The following is a 15,573-nucleotide window of genomic DNA, read 5'->3' on the forward strand; positions in this document are numbered from 1 at the left end:
TACAGGTGGACCTGAGCAGTTCAAACCCATGTTGTTCAAGGGTCAATATGTTTTTATTGTGGTAAACTATACATAATACAAAATTTACCATTTTAAACCATATTAAAGTGCAGACTTCAGTGGTATTAAATACATCCACCATGTTGTACAACCATCGCCACTATCCATTTCCACAAATTTTTTAATCATCCCAAACAGAAACTTTACCCATTAAACAATAACTGTCCATTCCTCCTGCCTGAGGCCCCTCATAAACTCTGTTCTACTTTCTGTCTCTATGAATTTGCTAATTCTAGATACCTCAGATAACTGGAATCATATAACATTTGTCCTTTTGTGTCTGGCTTATTTCACTTAGCATAATGTCTTCCAGGTTCATCTATGTTGTAGCATATGTCAGAATTTCAATCCTTTTAAGACTGGAGAGTATCCTGTTATATGGATATATGCCACATTTTGTTTACCTGTTTGTCAGTTGATGGGTTGTTTCCACTTTTGCAGTATTTTGAATAATGCTTTTATCAACATCCATGTATACATTTTTGTGTGAACCTGTTTTTAGTTCTCCTGGATATATAGCTAGGAGTGGAATTGCTGGGTCATGTGGTAACTCATTGTTAACTTCTGAGGAACTGCCAGCTGTTTTCCAAAGTAGATTAACAATTTTATATTCCTGCCAATAATATATGAGAGTTACAATTTCTTTATATTCTTGCCAGCATTTGTTATTTTCCATGTTCTTTATTTTAAATTATTACCATCCTAGTGGATGTAAAGAGGTATCTCATTGTGGTTTTATTTGCATTTCCCTAATGACTAATAATGTTGAATATCTTTTCATGTGCTTATTGGCTGTTTGTATATCTACTTTGTAGAAATGTCTATTCAAATCCTTACCCTTTTTTTTTTTTTTTTTGCGGTACGCGGGCCTCTCGCTGCTGTGGCCTCTCCCGCCGCGGAGCACAGGCTCCGCACGCACAGGCCCAGCGGCCATGACTCACGGGCCCAGCCGCTCCGCGGCATGAGGGATCCTCCTGGACCGGGGCATGAACCCATGTCCCCCGCATCTGCAGGTGAACTCTCGACCACTGCGCCACCACGGAAGCCCATCCTTACCCATTTTTAACTTGAATTATTTGTCCTTTTACTGTTGAGTCAAAGGTTTTTTGTTTTTTTTTTTTAATCTATTCTGGCTGCTAAACTCTTTTTTTTTTTTTTTTTTTTCCGGTACGCGGGCCTCTCACTGTTGTGGCCTCTCCCCTTGCGAAGCACAGGCTCTGGACGTGCAGGCTCAGTGGCCATGGCTCACGGGCCCAGCCGCTCCGCGGCATGTGGGATCTTCCCAGACCGGGGCACGAAGCCGTGTCCCCTGCATCGGCAGGCGGACTCTCAACCACTGCGCCACCAGGGAAGCCCCTAAACTCTTATTAGATACATGATTTGCAAATATTTTCACCCATCCTTTGGGTTGTCTTTTCACTTTCATTTTTTTCTTTTTTTTTTCTTTTTTTTTTGCGGTACACGGGGCTCTCACTGTTGTGGCCTCTCCCCTTGCGAAGCACAGGCTCCGGACGCGCAGTCCCAGCGGCCATGGCTCACAGGCCCAGCCGCTCCGCGGCATGTGGGATCTTCCCGGACCAGGGCACGAACCCGTGTCCCCTGCATCGGCAGGTGGACTCTCAACCACTGTGCCACCAGGGAGGCCCTTTTCACTTTCTTAATAGTGTCATTTGCTGCACAAATTTTTGAATTTTGATGAAGTCCAGTTTATCTATTTTTTCCTTGGTTGCTTGTGGTTTAGGTGTCACATCTATGACACCATTGCCTAATCCAAAGGTACAAAGATTTACACCTATGTTTTCTTCAATGAGTTTTATAGTTTTAGCCTTTACATTTAGGTCTTTGATCCATTTTGAGTTAATTTTCATATCGGGTGTGAGATAGAGGTTCAGATTCTTTCTTTTGCATGTGGTTATCAAGTTGTCCCAGCACCATTTATTGAAGACTGCTCTTTCCCCTTTAAATTGTCTTGGAACCCTTGTTGAAAATCAATTGATTGTAGATGTATGGGTTTATTTCTGGACTCTCAATTCTATCCTATTGATGTGTTTGGCTATCCTTATGTTAGTACCACAGTTTTGATTATTATAGCTTTGTTGTAAGCTTTGAAATGGAGAAGTGCGAGTCTTCAACTTTGTCCTTATTTTTCAAGATTGTTTTGGCTATTTTGGTTCCCTTAAATTTCTATACAGATTTTAGGATCAGCTTGTTAATTTGTGCCCAAAAAGGCAGTTGAAATTTTGATAGAGATTGCATTGAACCATAACAATATTAAGTCTTGCAATCCATGAGTGCAAGATGTCCTTCCATTTATCTATGTTTTTTTCAATTTCTTTTAATGATGTTTTATAGTTTTCAGTGTATAAGTCTTATACTTCTTTTGTTAAATTTATTCCTAGGTGTTTTATTCTTTTGGATGCTCTGGTAAATGGAGTTGTTTTCTTTCTTTTTTTTTTCTTTTTATAGTTTTAAAAACATTTATTTATTTAATTTATTTTTGACTGCATTGGGTCTTCGTTGCTGTGCACGTGGGGGTTCTCTAGTTGCGGCGAGTGGGGGCTACTCTTCGTTGAGGTGCACGGGCTTCTCACTGCGGTAGCTTCTCGTGTTGCGGAGCATGGGCTCTAGGCACACAGGCTTCAGTAGTTGTGGCGTGCGGGGTCAGTAGTTGTGGTTCGCAGGCTCAGTAGTTATGGCTTGCGGGCTCTAGAGTGCAGGCTCAGTAGTTGTGGTGCACGGGCTTAGTTGCTCCTCAGCATGTGGGATCTTCCTGGACCAGGGCTCGAACCCGTGTCCCCTGCATTGGCAGATGGATTCTTAACCACTGAGCCACCAGTGAAGCCCCATAACGTTGTTTTCTTAATTTCATTTTCAGATTGTTTATTGCTAGTATATGGAAATACAACTGATTTTTATATGTTGGTCTTGTGTCTTGGAACCTTGCTGAACTTGTTTAAGAGCTCTAATAGTTTTGTGTGTATCTATTCCTTAGGGTTTTCCATATACGAGATCATTTCATCTGCAAATAGAAATAGTTTTTCTTGCTGAATTGGCTTGTCTAGAACATCCAGTACAGTGTTGAATGGAAGTGGTGAGAGTGGAATCCTTGTTCCTCGTTTTAGGGAGAAAGCTTTTAGTCTTTTAACATTAAAAATGATGTTAGCTGTGGATTTTTCATAGATGCCCTTTATCAGGTTAAGGAAGTTCCCTTCTATTTCTAGTTTGTTGAATGTTTTTATTATGAAAGAGTATTGGATTTTGTCAAATGTTTTTTCTGCATCTATTGAGATGGTCATGCAGTAATTACGCTTTATTTTATTAATATGTTGTATTACATTGATTGATTTTCATATGTTAAATCATCTTTGCATTTCTGGGATAAATCTCACTTGGTCGTGGTGTATAATCCCTATTTTATATGCTACCAGATACTGTTGGCTGGTATTTTGTTGAGGCTTTTTGTATCTGTATTCATAAGGGATATTAGTCTATAGTTTTCTTTTCTTGTAATGTCTTTGTATGGTTTTGTATCAAGGCAATACTGACCTTACAGAATGAGTTGGGAAGTATGCCCTTTTCTTCTATTCTTTGGAAGAATTTGTGAAGGATTGGTGTTAATTCTTCTTTAAACATTTGGTAGCATTCATCAGAGAAGCCATCTGGTCCTGGGCTTTTCTTTGTGAGGGTGCAGAAGAGTATTTAATGCAAGGTAGTATTTAATGCATTAAAGAGTATTTAATGCACCTTAATGCAAGGTGCAGAAGAGTATTTATGGTAGAATCCCATTTGAGAGAGAGAGAGAAGGAGAGTCTTTTTAAGGCTATATTTATGTTATATTAACACCAAAAAGTTTTGAAAAGATATACAAGCAGCAAAGGTTATCGTTGGGTAATGAGATGGAACTTGTCTTCTCTTCCTTTTTTTTTTTTTTGTGGTACGCGGGCCTCTCACTGTTGTGGCCTCTCCCGCTGCGGAGCACAGGCTCCGGACGCGCAGGCCCAGCGGCCATGGCTCATGGGCCCAGCCGCTCCGCGGCATGTGGGATCTTACCAGACCGGGGCTCGATCCCACATCCCCTGCATCGGCAGGCGGATTCTCAACCACTACTCCACCAGGGTAGCCCGTTTTCTCTTCCTTTTTTTATGATTATGAACGTGTATTGCTTTAAATTTAAAAAACAGAACAAAAACAAAAACCTACTTAAAATGGCTAGCATTTGACCATTTGCTTTTTTCACCTGCACGGTGAGATGCTAGGGCTGTGTACTTGCCACTGACCTTGTGTCCTTAGGAACTCAGTCTCGTAGGCCTCTACATCTCTCTCCAGCTTCACAGTCTGCTGCTCCCCCTCTCTATTTTATCCTCCATCAACACTGAATTACTTATCAATTCCCTGAAAACACCCACAGTTCTGTGCTACTGTGCCTTTGTAATCCTATGTTGGTCCCTTTCCTTGCCAACCCTTCCTCCTTTATCTGCCCAATTAATCTCTCTTAATCTCCGCTTATCCTTTAAAACCCCTTCCAAATGTTTAGTTACTTGCCTTTGTGAACACCTCCCAACCCACTCTCTTCCCCTGCATTTCCCACCCAAGGGGGGAAAATCTCTCTCTCCTGCTGCCTCATACATTACGCATATTGTTGTTACTGAACTTTGTATTTACTCTGCATCATAATCACTAGTTCACATATATGTCTTCCCTAAAAGTACAATTTTATTCAATCTTGTATCTAAGGAGCTTAGCACAGTGTTTGGCACAAAACATGCTCAAAAAGATTTTAATTGAATTGAAGTCATGCGACAGGAAAAGGCATTCTGGGTAGGATGAGCAATGAGAGTCAAGACCAGAGTTTAAATTACTATAACCTGTACTGGTTTGGCAAGACAGGATTATTCATGCCAGGAACGTAGTTGAATGATTTTGGCAAGGCTGATAATGGAGGCTCTTAAAATCCAGACAGAGTAGACTTGGTAGGTAAATACTGGTGGAATGAAGAACCCTCCTCACCTCCTTTTGAGTTTTTGCTCAAATCTCTCTTCTCGGTAGTCTTACCCTGACCACCTGAGAGGGACAGACTCGGACTTTGGGGTTGATAGATGCAAACTATTACATTTAGAATGGATAAATAATAGGGTCCTATTGTGTAGCCCAGGGAACTATATCCAATCTCGTGGGATAAACCATAATGGAAGAGACTATTTAAAAAAAAAAGAATGTGTATATGTGTATAACTGAGTCACTTTGCTGTATGGCAGAGATGGGCACAACATTGTAAATCTACTGTACTTCAAAAAAAACACCCCAAACCTGTCATCTCTCCATTCACCCCATCCCCTGACCCCTGCACTCTAGAGCTGCCTTTCCCTGATCTCCTTCCTTTTTTCCATAGCACTTATCACATTTGGTGTAATTTACTTACTCATTATGTTTTTTATTTATTATCTGTCTCCCCCCTTAGAATATAAGCTCCTCACACTAGGGTGGCCTTGTTTACTGATACTTCCCAAGCACCTAGAATGTTGCCTGGCATATAGTAGGCACTGAGTAAATATTTGTTGAGTGAATGAATCCTAAATGAATAAAGTTAAGTATCTTGTCCAGAGCTGGCATAAAATAGTTTACGTATAATTCAAATGTCTTGTTTCTGAAAGGAAAGTTTATTCTGTAAAACTGCTAAGATAGTGTCATCTATTTGTAATGTAATCTGGGGCAGGGAAGTGGGAGGGAGGTGAGGGAAGAGGTTTCTCTTGCTTTAATATTGCCTGAAGGTTTCTTGCCCGAGACACCAAACTGGGAAGTAAAACTTACAAGTACACTTGAGTTTATTTCTTGCCTAGAAAAATGTTGTTTCATGTGATGATTAATTCCCATGCTTTAATAATTTCTCTCTCTCTTTTTCCACAGACCTTTGTAGTATTAAACAGAGGGAAAACTCTCTTCAGATTTAGTGCCACGCCTGCCTTGTACATTTTAAGTCCTTTTAACCTGATAAGAAGAATAGCTATTAAAATTTTGATACATTCATATCCTTTTCTGCAAATGTGGAGTGAGTGCAGCAGTTGCATGGTCTCTGGTGTGTGTTTCTGAATGTGGACAACTTAATTGTATATTAAGTATTTTACCAATAGTGTAGGTGACTATCCCACCAGTTAGAAGTTTTAAGAGTGACTTCTGCTGAACCCTGAGTTGAGCTTCAGCAAATTCTTTTTTCTTAGGATGATGTCATGGGGGTCTGGAATTTTGTGGATATCATTAAGAGCAACAAATTAAGATGGTAACCTTTTACTGAAGTCTTACTTTTTAAAGCACTCAGACTTCAATAGTTAGATTATTCAGCTTTTTATATATTAAAGTCCATATTAGAATTTTTGAAAAGCTACTTCTTGAGTTACAAATAATTGAATGAGTGTTTTAGAGATCTGCCTTGAATATTTTTGATTTCTTGAACAGTGAGCTTAGAAAGTATCTAAGATAGTTTCTCAGATTAAATGGCCTCCTTGGTACAGAGGTTTAGATCTAGATTGCAAGATTGTTATGAATCTATTTTGGTATTTTTGCTCCCCTTAAACAGAAAATGCTGATTTATTAATGTGGCATGACTTCTATGTCTTATTAATATAGGAGAGTATATGACAGATGAAAAATTATGTGATGGGGTTAGCAACTTTACATAGTGACTTTAAACTTTCATGGTTGGCCTTCAATTTGACAGTACTTAATCCCATGCTTCAGAGTTTTTGTACCCTCCAAGTAGGATGAGGAAACCAGCAGTTGCTACTTTGTAAATAGGTTTGCTAAGCTTTTGCACGTTTTATTAACAGTAAGAACTTAGCAACCTGGTCTGGAATCTTTGGTTTACAAGCAACATAGATCTGAAATCTAAAGGTTTATAAGTAAATAAATAATTCACAATGGACTTCTTCCCTTTTTGTTGGATCAGAAGATGGTGTTTTTTCTCTTCTAGCCAGAACATGTTATTATTCCCTGAAGAAAAATACAGCTGTAGTGAAGAAAAAAATCCAGCTGTAAGAAGTAGTTTTTCTTTTTAAAACTCCACTAATAGAATGAAGATAGTGAATGCCATTAGCAAGAGAGAGTGAATTAGCAACCAATGAGATATGGCTTCTGTGCTTATTAAAGTGACAGTTTGAGTTTGAGTAACTCATATTGACCTGAAGCAGTTTAATTTTTCTCAGTAGACAAGAACAGGAAGGGCTGAGAAAGATCCTGGATGGAATTAAAATGGCAACAAAATGATTTGCTACCCATAAACATTCTCAGGCACTTTCAGAATGATCAGATGAATTTGCCTCGTTACCTAATTCTTAGGAGTACGTTGGTGCAGATGTCCTTAAAATCCTTACCCAATGTACCATAACTGGTTTCCCAGATTGGACAAATTCAGCATACATTGACTGTTGCCTTGCCCCACAAGAACAATCAGACCTTTGGAAGACTATTAAAAAAAATCATTAATGTCTTGCACATTTCCAAATAATGGGTAATGCAAGATAATTAACAATAAATGACTACTCAATAATATAGATTAGATTTAATTTATTTTCTCATCTGATGACTTTGGCATCTAGTAGACTACCACATTTCTGGTTATTGGGCAAAGAGGTATTTAGAGGCATAAGTGCTAAGAGGGAGAAATGTTTATCCAAAAGGAGTAGAACAGTGACAGTGCTTTTGAAAGAAAGAGAGTGGCCATCCTGCTGTGTCCGCTCACATTCTCTGGCCAGGTGTGGATACACATGGTGGCACTCTGTGTTCATGGTGATGCCCATGGTTTTCATTATCACCTCGCCTTTTCCTCCTCTCTGTGCTTTGTCTCCTTTCAGGTTACTGATTTAATTCCTGTGATAGCCAATGCGATATGTGTTTGCTTCCTGAGGATAAAAACTGGCCAGATTTTGTATATTCTCCCTTGACTTTTTTCTACAGTATTTAGCATGATCATTATGTGCACTATTTTGACCAACTGTGTATTCATGACTTTTAGTAACCCTCCCGAATGGTCGAAGAATGTGGAGTAAGTAGCTCATTTATTTATTTTTCTGCCAGCTTGTTTTAAATATTTTCAGTCACTGAATCTTGCACTGCACAGCTTATGCACCAAGGAAGAAAATTATTGCCTACTTTTCATGTCACAAAGGTGTGTGAGGATACATGTGGAATTTAAGAAATATCCTTAGAAGTCAACTCTAGAAAGAGAAAGTATGCCCTGGAAGTTACTGCTCATCACCTCTGCCCTTTCCTGTGTTAGCCAATGCTTTGACTTGCTGCCCCATCACCATCTTGTACCCTCAGTTCCTGATGATACTGCCTTCTTCTCCAACATTAGCTTTCCCTTTCTTTTTGACTTGTCTCAAGTTAAAATTAGCTGTGGGGCCTCCTCGCCTGGTTCAAAATGATCATGTGCTAGATGGCAATACAGAGTTTTTTCTTTGCAATACCCGTCAGGGCCCAGTGCAACATTCCAGAGTTCTTGGTTTGTGCATTTCAGTCATTTTCATTTGAAGCATCCCTTTCTCTTCCTCACTTCCTTTCCGCTGCATTGGCTGTGTTCTTTCTGTTTTGTCTCTGTTAGTTGAAGCCACCCATCGGCAAGTGTTATCTTAAAAGATTCATTTAAAGTTTCTGTCTGTTCAGAAATTACCTCAAGATATCCATTTCTTTGACAGGTACACGTTCACAGGGATTTATACATTTGAATCACTAGTGAAAATCATTGCAAGAGGTTTCTGCATAGATGGCTTTACCTTTTTACGGGATCCGTGGAACTGGTTAGATTTCAGTGTCATCATGATGGCGTAAGTTCTCTGCTTACTTTATTGGTGTTCTGGGTGATTGTGTGTGGTTGTACTCTTGGGTGTGTTTGTATGACCGTTTGTAAGTGTGAGTTTGTGGGCTTAGTTGTATGAGGAATTAATGGATAACCATGTAAGGTGGTATGGACTTATGCCTATGATTCTTGCTTATGAGGGCCTCTTGTGGTTCAGGAAGTGACAGCACGTACGTATGGGAGATGGTGAGTAGAGGCTTTACAGCTGGGAGAGAAAGTAGGAAGTGATTTCCCATTGACACTCCCTCATATTTTATTTTCCCTTGCAACATTGACCAGGGGTCGCACAATTATCACTAGGTGGCCTCAGTGAAGACCTCAGATTTTTTAGGTGTAAACCTTAGGCTGGAACTCAGTGTCCTGGGTATGTTATTTCACATGTAATTTCATGAGGCTATCCAGATGTTGCAGAATTCAGAGCATATTTTAGAGTCAAAACATGAGCCAAGTATCCAATCTGGTCACTTCGTAAAGAATTACTGACCAGAGCTTCAAACTATAATTACTTGGGAACAGTGTAACACCACACTGGTATGCTAGGGTAATTTGTGTTGTTTTCACAATGAAAATGTATCTCTTTGGGAAGTTTAGCTGGTGACAGAAGAGTTATAGCAGACTTTATTTTTATTTTCAGGTTGGAAAAGTACTTTGTGGTTTGGTAGGGGGTAAGTGTGTTGTATAGATTGTGTGTGTGTTTATGTGTATGCACACAGACGTGTAAGAAATTGAGTGCATTTGCATATGTATGGGTCTGAACATCAGATAGAAGAATGTATTTCAACTATAAAGTGTGAATGAATGATATGCATTGAATATTTGAAACTGGAACTTTGACTTTCTGTTATATTAAGACAATTTCTAGCTTTCCAGCATTATGAATACACATTGGTGTTCATTTAAAATTTAAGTGTCCTTGCTAGGCACAGAGCTGGTGAGCACTTAACACAATATTGGCACGTAACACAGTGCCACAGTGCCACACTGGCACTTAAATGAGCACTTAACACAATATTGGCTCTGATCCCATGATCTAGATTTTTCCTGAGCCCAGTTTTTGTATGTCACGGGCTAAAACTTCATCTGTAGGCATGACTGCAAAGATATGCATACAACTCTTAGATAAGTCATTTATGCAGAGATTTTAGGCATTTTTGCCATTGTCAACTAGGGAGTTATTTTAATGTAGATTTGTTCTTATGAGACTCCTGTTGCAGAAATGTGTCTCCTTTTCCTAAGAAATTGTTCATAAAACTTGGAGACATAAGCCTTTGAATACCTCCTGGCCTTCCTTTTTACTAAAAAAAAGTGAATGGACTAAGTAGTCATTCTGATTGGGATCTGCACATCACAATGCTGAGGAAGAAAGGAAGCCCTAGGAACCTTCTGGTGGTATCACTTCTTTCAAATACACTTTTGAATTCTCCTTGCCCAGTTGAAAAAAAAATGTGTTCTTTTAATGTTTATATTTTGAAACTTTTATTTTTCAAGGAAATAAATGAAATCATAGCTTGTATATAAGACCCTTTCCTACCCCCATTCTCAAACCCTCGCCCAGTGGTACCATTACAAGTTAACTTTGGTTTGATTCTGCAGGTATATAACAGAGTTTGTAAACCTAGGCAATGTTTCAGCTCTACGCACTTTCAGGGTACTGAGGGCTTTGAAAACTATTTCGGTAATCCCAGGTAAGATGGCCCGGGGTTGGTGTTAGGTGTTGGGTTAGGGCCCTGACGTGACGTATTGTACTTTTTGTTTTGTTGTGGTTTTGTTTTTTTCCTTTGGTGTTTGTGTTTGTGTCCGTGTTTGTCATTTGTGTCTGTGCGTGACCTCCCTTACTACAGATATGTGACAGAGTTTGTGGACCTGGGCAATGTCTCAGCGCTGAGAACATTCAGGGTTCTGCGAGCTTTGAAAACTATCTCTGTAATTCCAGGTGAGAAAATTTAAACACAAGACTGACTTTGCCTCATCTCCTCTTTCTCCTCCATTCATTATGTCCACCACATTCTGAAGTGGCATCAGCACAGCTGATATGGCCTTGCATTCCGCATGCTTTTCCTGGGAGACGTTCTCTGGAATGGCTCTTTGGTCCTTAGGCAGTATCTCTGACAGTGCTTGCTAGGCATGCAGCCCCCATTCCATCCATGCTTTGAAAAAGCACGTGCTTAAGAATCACTTGGATCTTACAATATCTGAAAGAATTGTCACGGAGCTAGCTGTCTCTTTGAATATAAATCATTTGCTTCCTAGCCTCATGGAATTACAGTAATTTTAACATTCACCATCATTCCATTGCTTATGATTTCTAGGCTTCCTATCGCATGGTTTGCTGATGGGATGTTATTCGAAGAATTGTACTTTTATTGTTACTGTGTTAATGGAATTATTTAATCACAGAAGAAACCTTACCCAGTTAACTAGTCCAGTGTTCCAGACAAATTTAAGAGCCTGAACTTTAATAATCACTGTCTATCACGTTCTGTTGCTGTCTGTTTCACTAGAGTAAGAACCAGTAGACATCTACTACATATATATTCAGAGACCATTCTCAAACATAAATCCCAGTGAAAGTTTATGCAGGTGCTGTTAAAAAAAAGTCAAAGGTAAGATAAGATACGTCTAAACATGTGGGCAAACAAAAAAGTACAGGAACTTCATAAGAAAAAAAAAAAGGAATCCGTGGGTGGTTGAGAGGTAGTTGATTGACAGTCTCTCTAAATTTTTGCCTTTTTTTTTCTTGGTTCTGGTTGAGCTAGCTCAGTGGTTCTTAACCTTTTGAAGGTTTGGAATCCTTTTGAGAATCAGATGAAAGGTCACAGGCACCCCCCCACACACACACCAAAGCCCATCTGTGGCCCCCAGGTTGAGATCCATTGACTTAATTCAAATCCTTTCTACCAGGTAATAACTATTTTTCTAAAGACCAGTCTTGAAATCTGGAAGGAAAGATATTTTAGTTAGTCTGCTAACTAAAATATTGTTGGCAGAAATGTGGCAGAAGTCAAGACTACGTTGTTGCTGGTTCGACTTTGGTTATGTTCAGGAGTTTTCAGGGAAGACCTCCGAGAGGCCAGGCTTTCCACTGCAGTTTTGTACAAACAGGGACATGAAGAACAGAGGCATCCTATTCCTGGCATCACGTGGCTCTTCTCCTTGTGGCTGAACCAAAAATAATTCCTCTTTTCCCCTTTTCAACACGTTATCTAGATATCAGATGCAGAGAGAGGGAAGCACAGAGGTAGAATCCCAGAGAGGGAAGACTTAGAACGTAGCTTACTGAGAACCTCAAGTTTCTCCATTTACAGATTTGGGCTATGAAGCAGGCCAGTAAATTATGGCCCTATTAAAAATGAATTCCGGGCTTCCCTGGTGGCGCAGTGGTTAAGAATCCACCTGCCAGTGCAGGGGACGTGGGTTCGAGCCCTGGTCCGGGAAGCTCCTACATGCCGCGGAGCAACTAAGCCCGTGCGCCACAACTACTGAGCCCGTGCTCTAGAACCCACAAGCCACAACTACTGAGCCCACGTGCCACAACTACTGAAGCCCGTGAGCCTAGAGCCCATGCTCCGCAGTAAGAGAAGCTACCACAATGAGAAGCCCGTGCGCCGCAACAAAGAGGAGCCCCAGCTCGCCACAACTAGAGAAAGCCCGCGTGCAGCAACGAAGACCCAACCCAGCCAAAAATAAATAAATAAATAAATAAATAAATTTTTTTAAAATGAATTCCTTGGGACTTCCCTGGTGGTCCAGTGGCTAAGACTCGGTGCTCCCAGTGCAGGGGGCCTGAGTTTGATCCCTGGTCAGGGAACTAGATCCCACATGCCACAACTAAGAGTTTGCATGCCACAACTAAAAGATCCCGTGTGCTGCAACTAAGACCCAGTGCAGCCAAATAAATAAATATTTTTTTAAAATGAATTCCTTTATTTTTAGCAATGGTAGCTTACTCCTTATCAACCAGAGGCTGGGTGTCAGTTGGAGTATATTCTCCTTGGCAAAAAACTATAACCCTGACTTATCAAGGTTTAGTTCCTAGCCATTTCAAATCCGTTTGACAGAAAATTCAGCTCACTCTCTAGGCAGCTTCATGAAGCTTGTTGATGGCAGCCTAACCCTTAGGCAGGCCTTGTCTTATTTTTTTTTAAGACATCTGTACCACCAAATCTTTACTTTCATTTTTTCTTTGGTCTCTTTCCTCCTCTGGCCTCTTTTAAATATGATCCCATGTTTTCTGCTCACTTCCCCCAGCGTACTCCGCAAGGCATCTGTCTCTTTATGTTCTTGTGATCTCAAAACTTCTCTTCCAGAATTAAATTGGAAAGCTGCGTTCTGCTCACTAACTAGGGCAGCAGATGCTGTCTCTGCTCCAGCTCTTAGCCTCTGTCTCTGTCTCTGCTGTATGATTAACTTCTGACCACAGCATTTCTGCAAGATAACTCTTGACTGATGTCACGTAATTTATCCTTATTACTTTAGTTTTATAGATAAATATTCATGTCTAGTTTTATATTCTGTATTACAAATATATATTTATAAACACAGTGCCTGGCCCATAGTAGTCCTCCATAAATGATTTTAGCAGTAGCAATTATAAAGAAGAAACCTAAACCCAAAGAAAGGGTTTGTATGAAGATTTAGCCACCAGCTTCACAGTTTGAAATAGATTCCTGGATTCCTATTTCTAGAAGCACCCCCCCAACTGAGATGGCTTTGGGAGGCTTTGGAAAATAACTTTAAGAGGTAATAAAGCCAATAATAGATCACTCTCAGTGAGTGGTATAATTGATACTTGAATTAAAGTGTGACTTTTAATCCCACGTCCTTTTGCTCCCCATTCTACTTGTAGAGGGCTATTGCCTTGTTCCTACCTGCCTGTTACCCAGGTCTCCTTCCCAGGTGGTAATACCAGTGGATGAGGCAGTAGACCTGGGCCCTCTCTTGACTGGAAATCTAAGTCATTTTGACTCCACAGTTACAGAGTTGGGCCATAGTTCCCTCCGAGTAAAAGCCATTGCTTTGGGTACTGAGTTTTCTCATAGGCCACTTCAGTGGAATTGTTGCTTTCTTTTGCCTTTTCCTGCTCCCAGTTTGATGATAGGCTTTTTTTTTTTAACATCTTTATTGGAGTATAATTACTTTACAATGGTGTGTTAGTTTCTGCTTTATAACAAAGTGTATCAGTTATACACGTTCCCATATCTCTTCCCTCTTGCGTCTCCCTCCCTCCTACCCTCCCTATCCCACCCCTCTAGGTGGTCACAAACCACCTAGCTGATCTCCCTGTGCTATGCAGCCAAAGCTGCCAAAAACAGGAGTGAGAGCAGCCGCAGAACTGATGTGGGACCTACAGGTTCTCACAGAGCTCTTTATGAGAGTTTTCCCTTTCCTAGAGCACTCACCCTGCTCACCTGGCTGATGCCATCCTCTCTCTTAGCACCTTTGGTATTGATAGATACTCTGAATGTGTCAGGGCAGTCAGGACTCCCTGAAGATTGGAGAGTGCAGTGCATCAGTTAGCTCCAGCCTTTTATACAAGAGATACTTTGATTTAGAGCCTTCTTGTGGCTTAGAAAAGACTAAACTCACATCCTGACCCTTTTTATTTGCCAACTCAAGACCTGGATACCTATCATTCATGGTTTCCCTTCTGCTTCAGAGAACTCAGCTTGAAGAACAGTGCCATGCAAACTGTGCTAAAAGGGTCAGTTATAGGAAAAGACCCTTTTAATATTTTCTTTGGTCTGGAACTTGCTGGATTCAACTTGACATTGAAGTATTCTGTGGAGAACGTCATATGTCTTAAAACTTTGTTTTCACTTTGTGTTTATCTGGGTACAAAAACGAACTTCTAAGTGACTTTGTCAGAATTTTCATCTCCTGCATGCTTTGGCCATGAGCCACAGGACTAACATGCCCCCAAGGTAGGGTGGACATCTCAAAGAAGGTGTCTCAGGGTTTTCTTAGAGTGTGGCACTTAATGGTGTAAATAAAACTGGTTGGGAGGGCCTCGCTGCCAGTCCCTTTTCATTTCCATCATCATTTAAATGGCTCCCCAAAGCACTACTTCTGTTGGTCCTTTTGCTCTCTTTAGAGCTGTAATTTCTTGATTATTTTTCTCTTGGATTTGTTATTTCTCTGCTTTCTTTTCTGTTACCGTCTCTCTCTCTTTACCTGTGGGATCAGATAAGAAGCAGGAAAATAAGAGGCCCTTCTCCTTCCCACCCCAACATTCACAAAGAAGGTATTTTCTTTAAATGTGGCCGTTATGAATGTGGCAGTTTCTGCTGCATTGTGAAGGGGGATAGAAAGTGTTTTAAGACTGTATTCAGAGTCATTGTTTCTTTTATAATATTCTAATGATTAATCCAGTTGCTTTTGTGTTTCTCCTTTTTCCACACTGTTTCTCAGGAAAGACAGCTGAAGTTTACCACAGTGGTCCTGAGTGGAGCAGCACTGGGAACTCACAGCGCCCCCTCCCAGCCCCACCTTTGAGAGCTAGTTTAGTTGTGGTCAGACTTTGATACGAATCTAGTCTTGAGTAAATAAATCAAGGGCCCCCCAAGTCTCTCCCACATTACTCTTGATCTGAAGAACCTGCAAGAACTGTCACTGTAGCACTGAATCTGCAGCAGGGAAGGTGACCTGGCATGACTGTACCCCAGGAC

General features: G+C 40.4%; 1 protein-coding gene across 1 annotated transcript in view; it reads left to right on the forward strand.

The window, feature by feature from the left end:
• Positions 1–15,573, forward strand: part of SCN8A (sodium voltage-gated channel alpha subunit 8) — a gene marked incomplete at its 3' end in the record, with an annotated part of 182,904 nt that overhangs the window by 88,198 nt on the left and 79,133 nt on the right. The window contains exons 3-6 of the mRNA XM_082635167.1: positions 5,965–6,106; positions 8,008–8,095; positions 8,748–8,876; positions 10,750–10,841. Coding sequence (XP_082491293.1) covers positions 5,965–6,106; positions 8,008–8,095; positions 8,748–8,876; positions 10,750–10,841 — 451 coding nt within the window. The remainder of the gene's footprint in view (positions 1–5,964; positions 6,107–8,007; positions 8,096–8,747; positions 8,877–10,749; positions 10,842–15,573) is intronic.

Source organism: Mesoplodon mirus, assembly GCF_964341445.2.
Source record: "Mesoplodon mirus genome assembly, chromosome: 11".
NCBI classification, from domain to species: Eukaryota; Metazoa; Chordata; class Mammalia; order Artiodactyla; family Ziphiidae; genus Mesoplodon; species Mesoplodon mirus.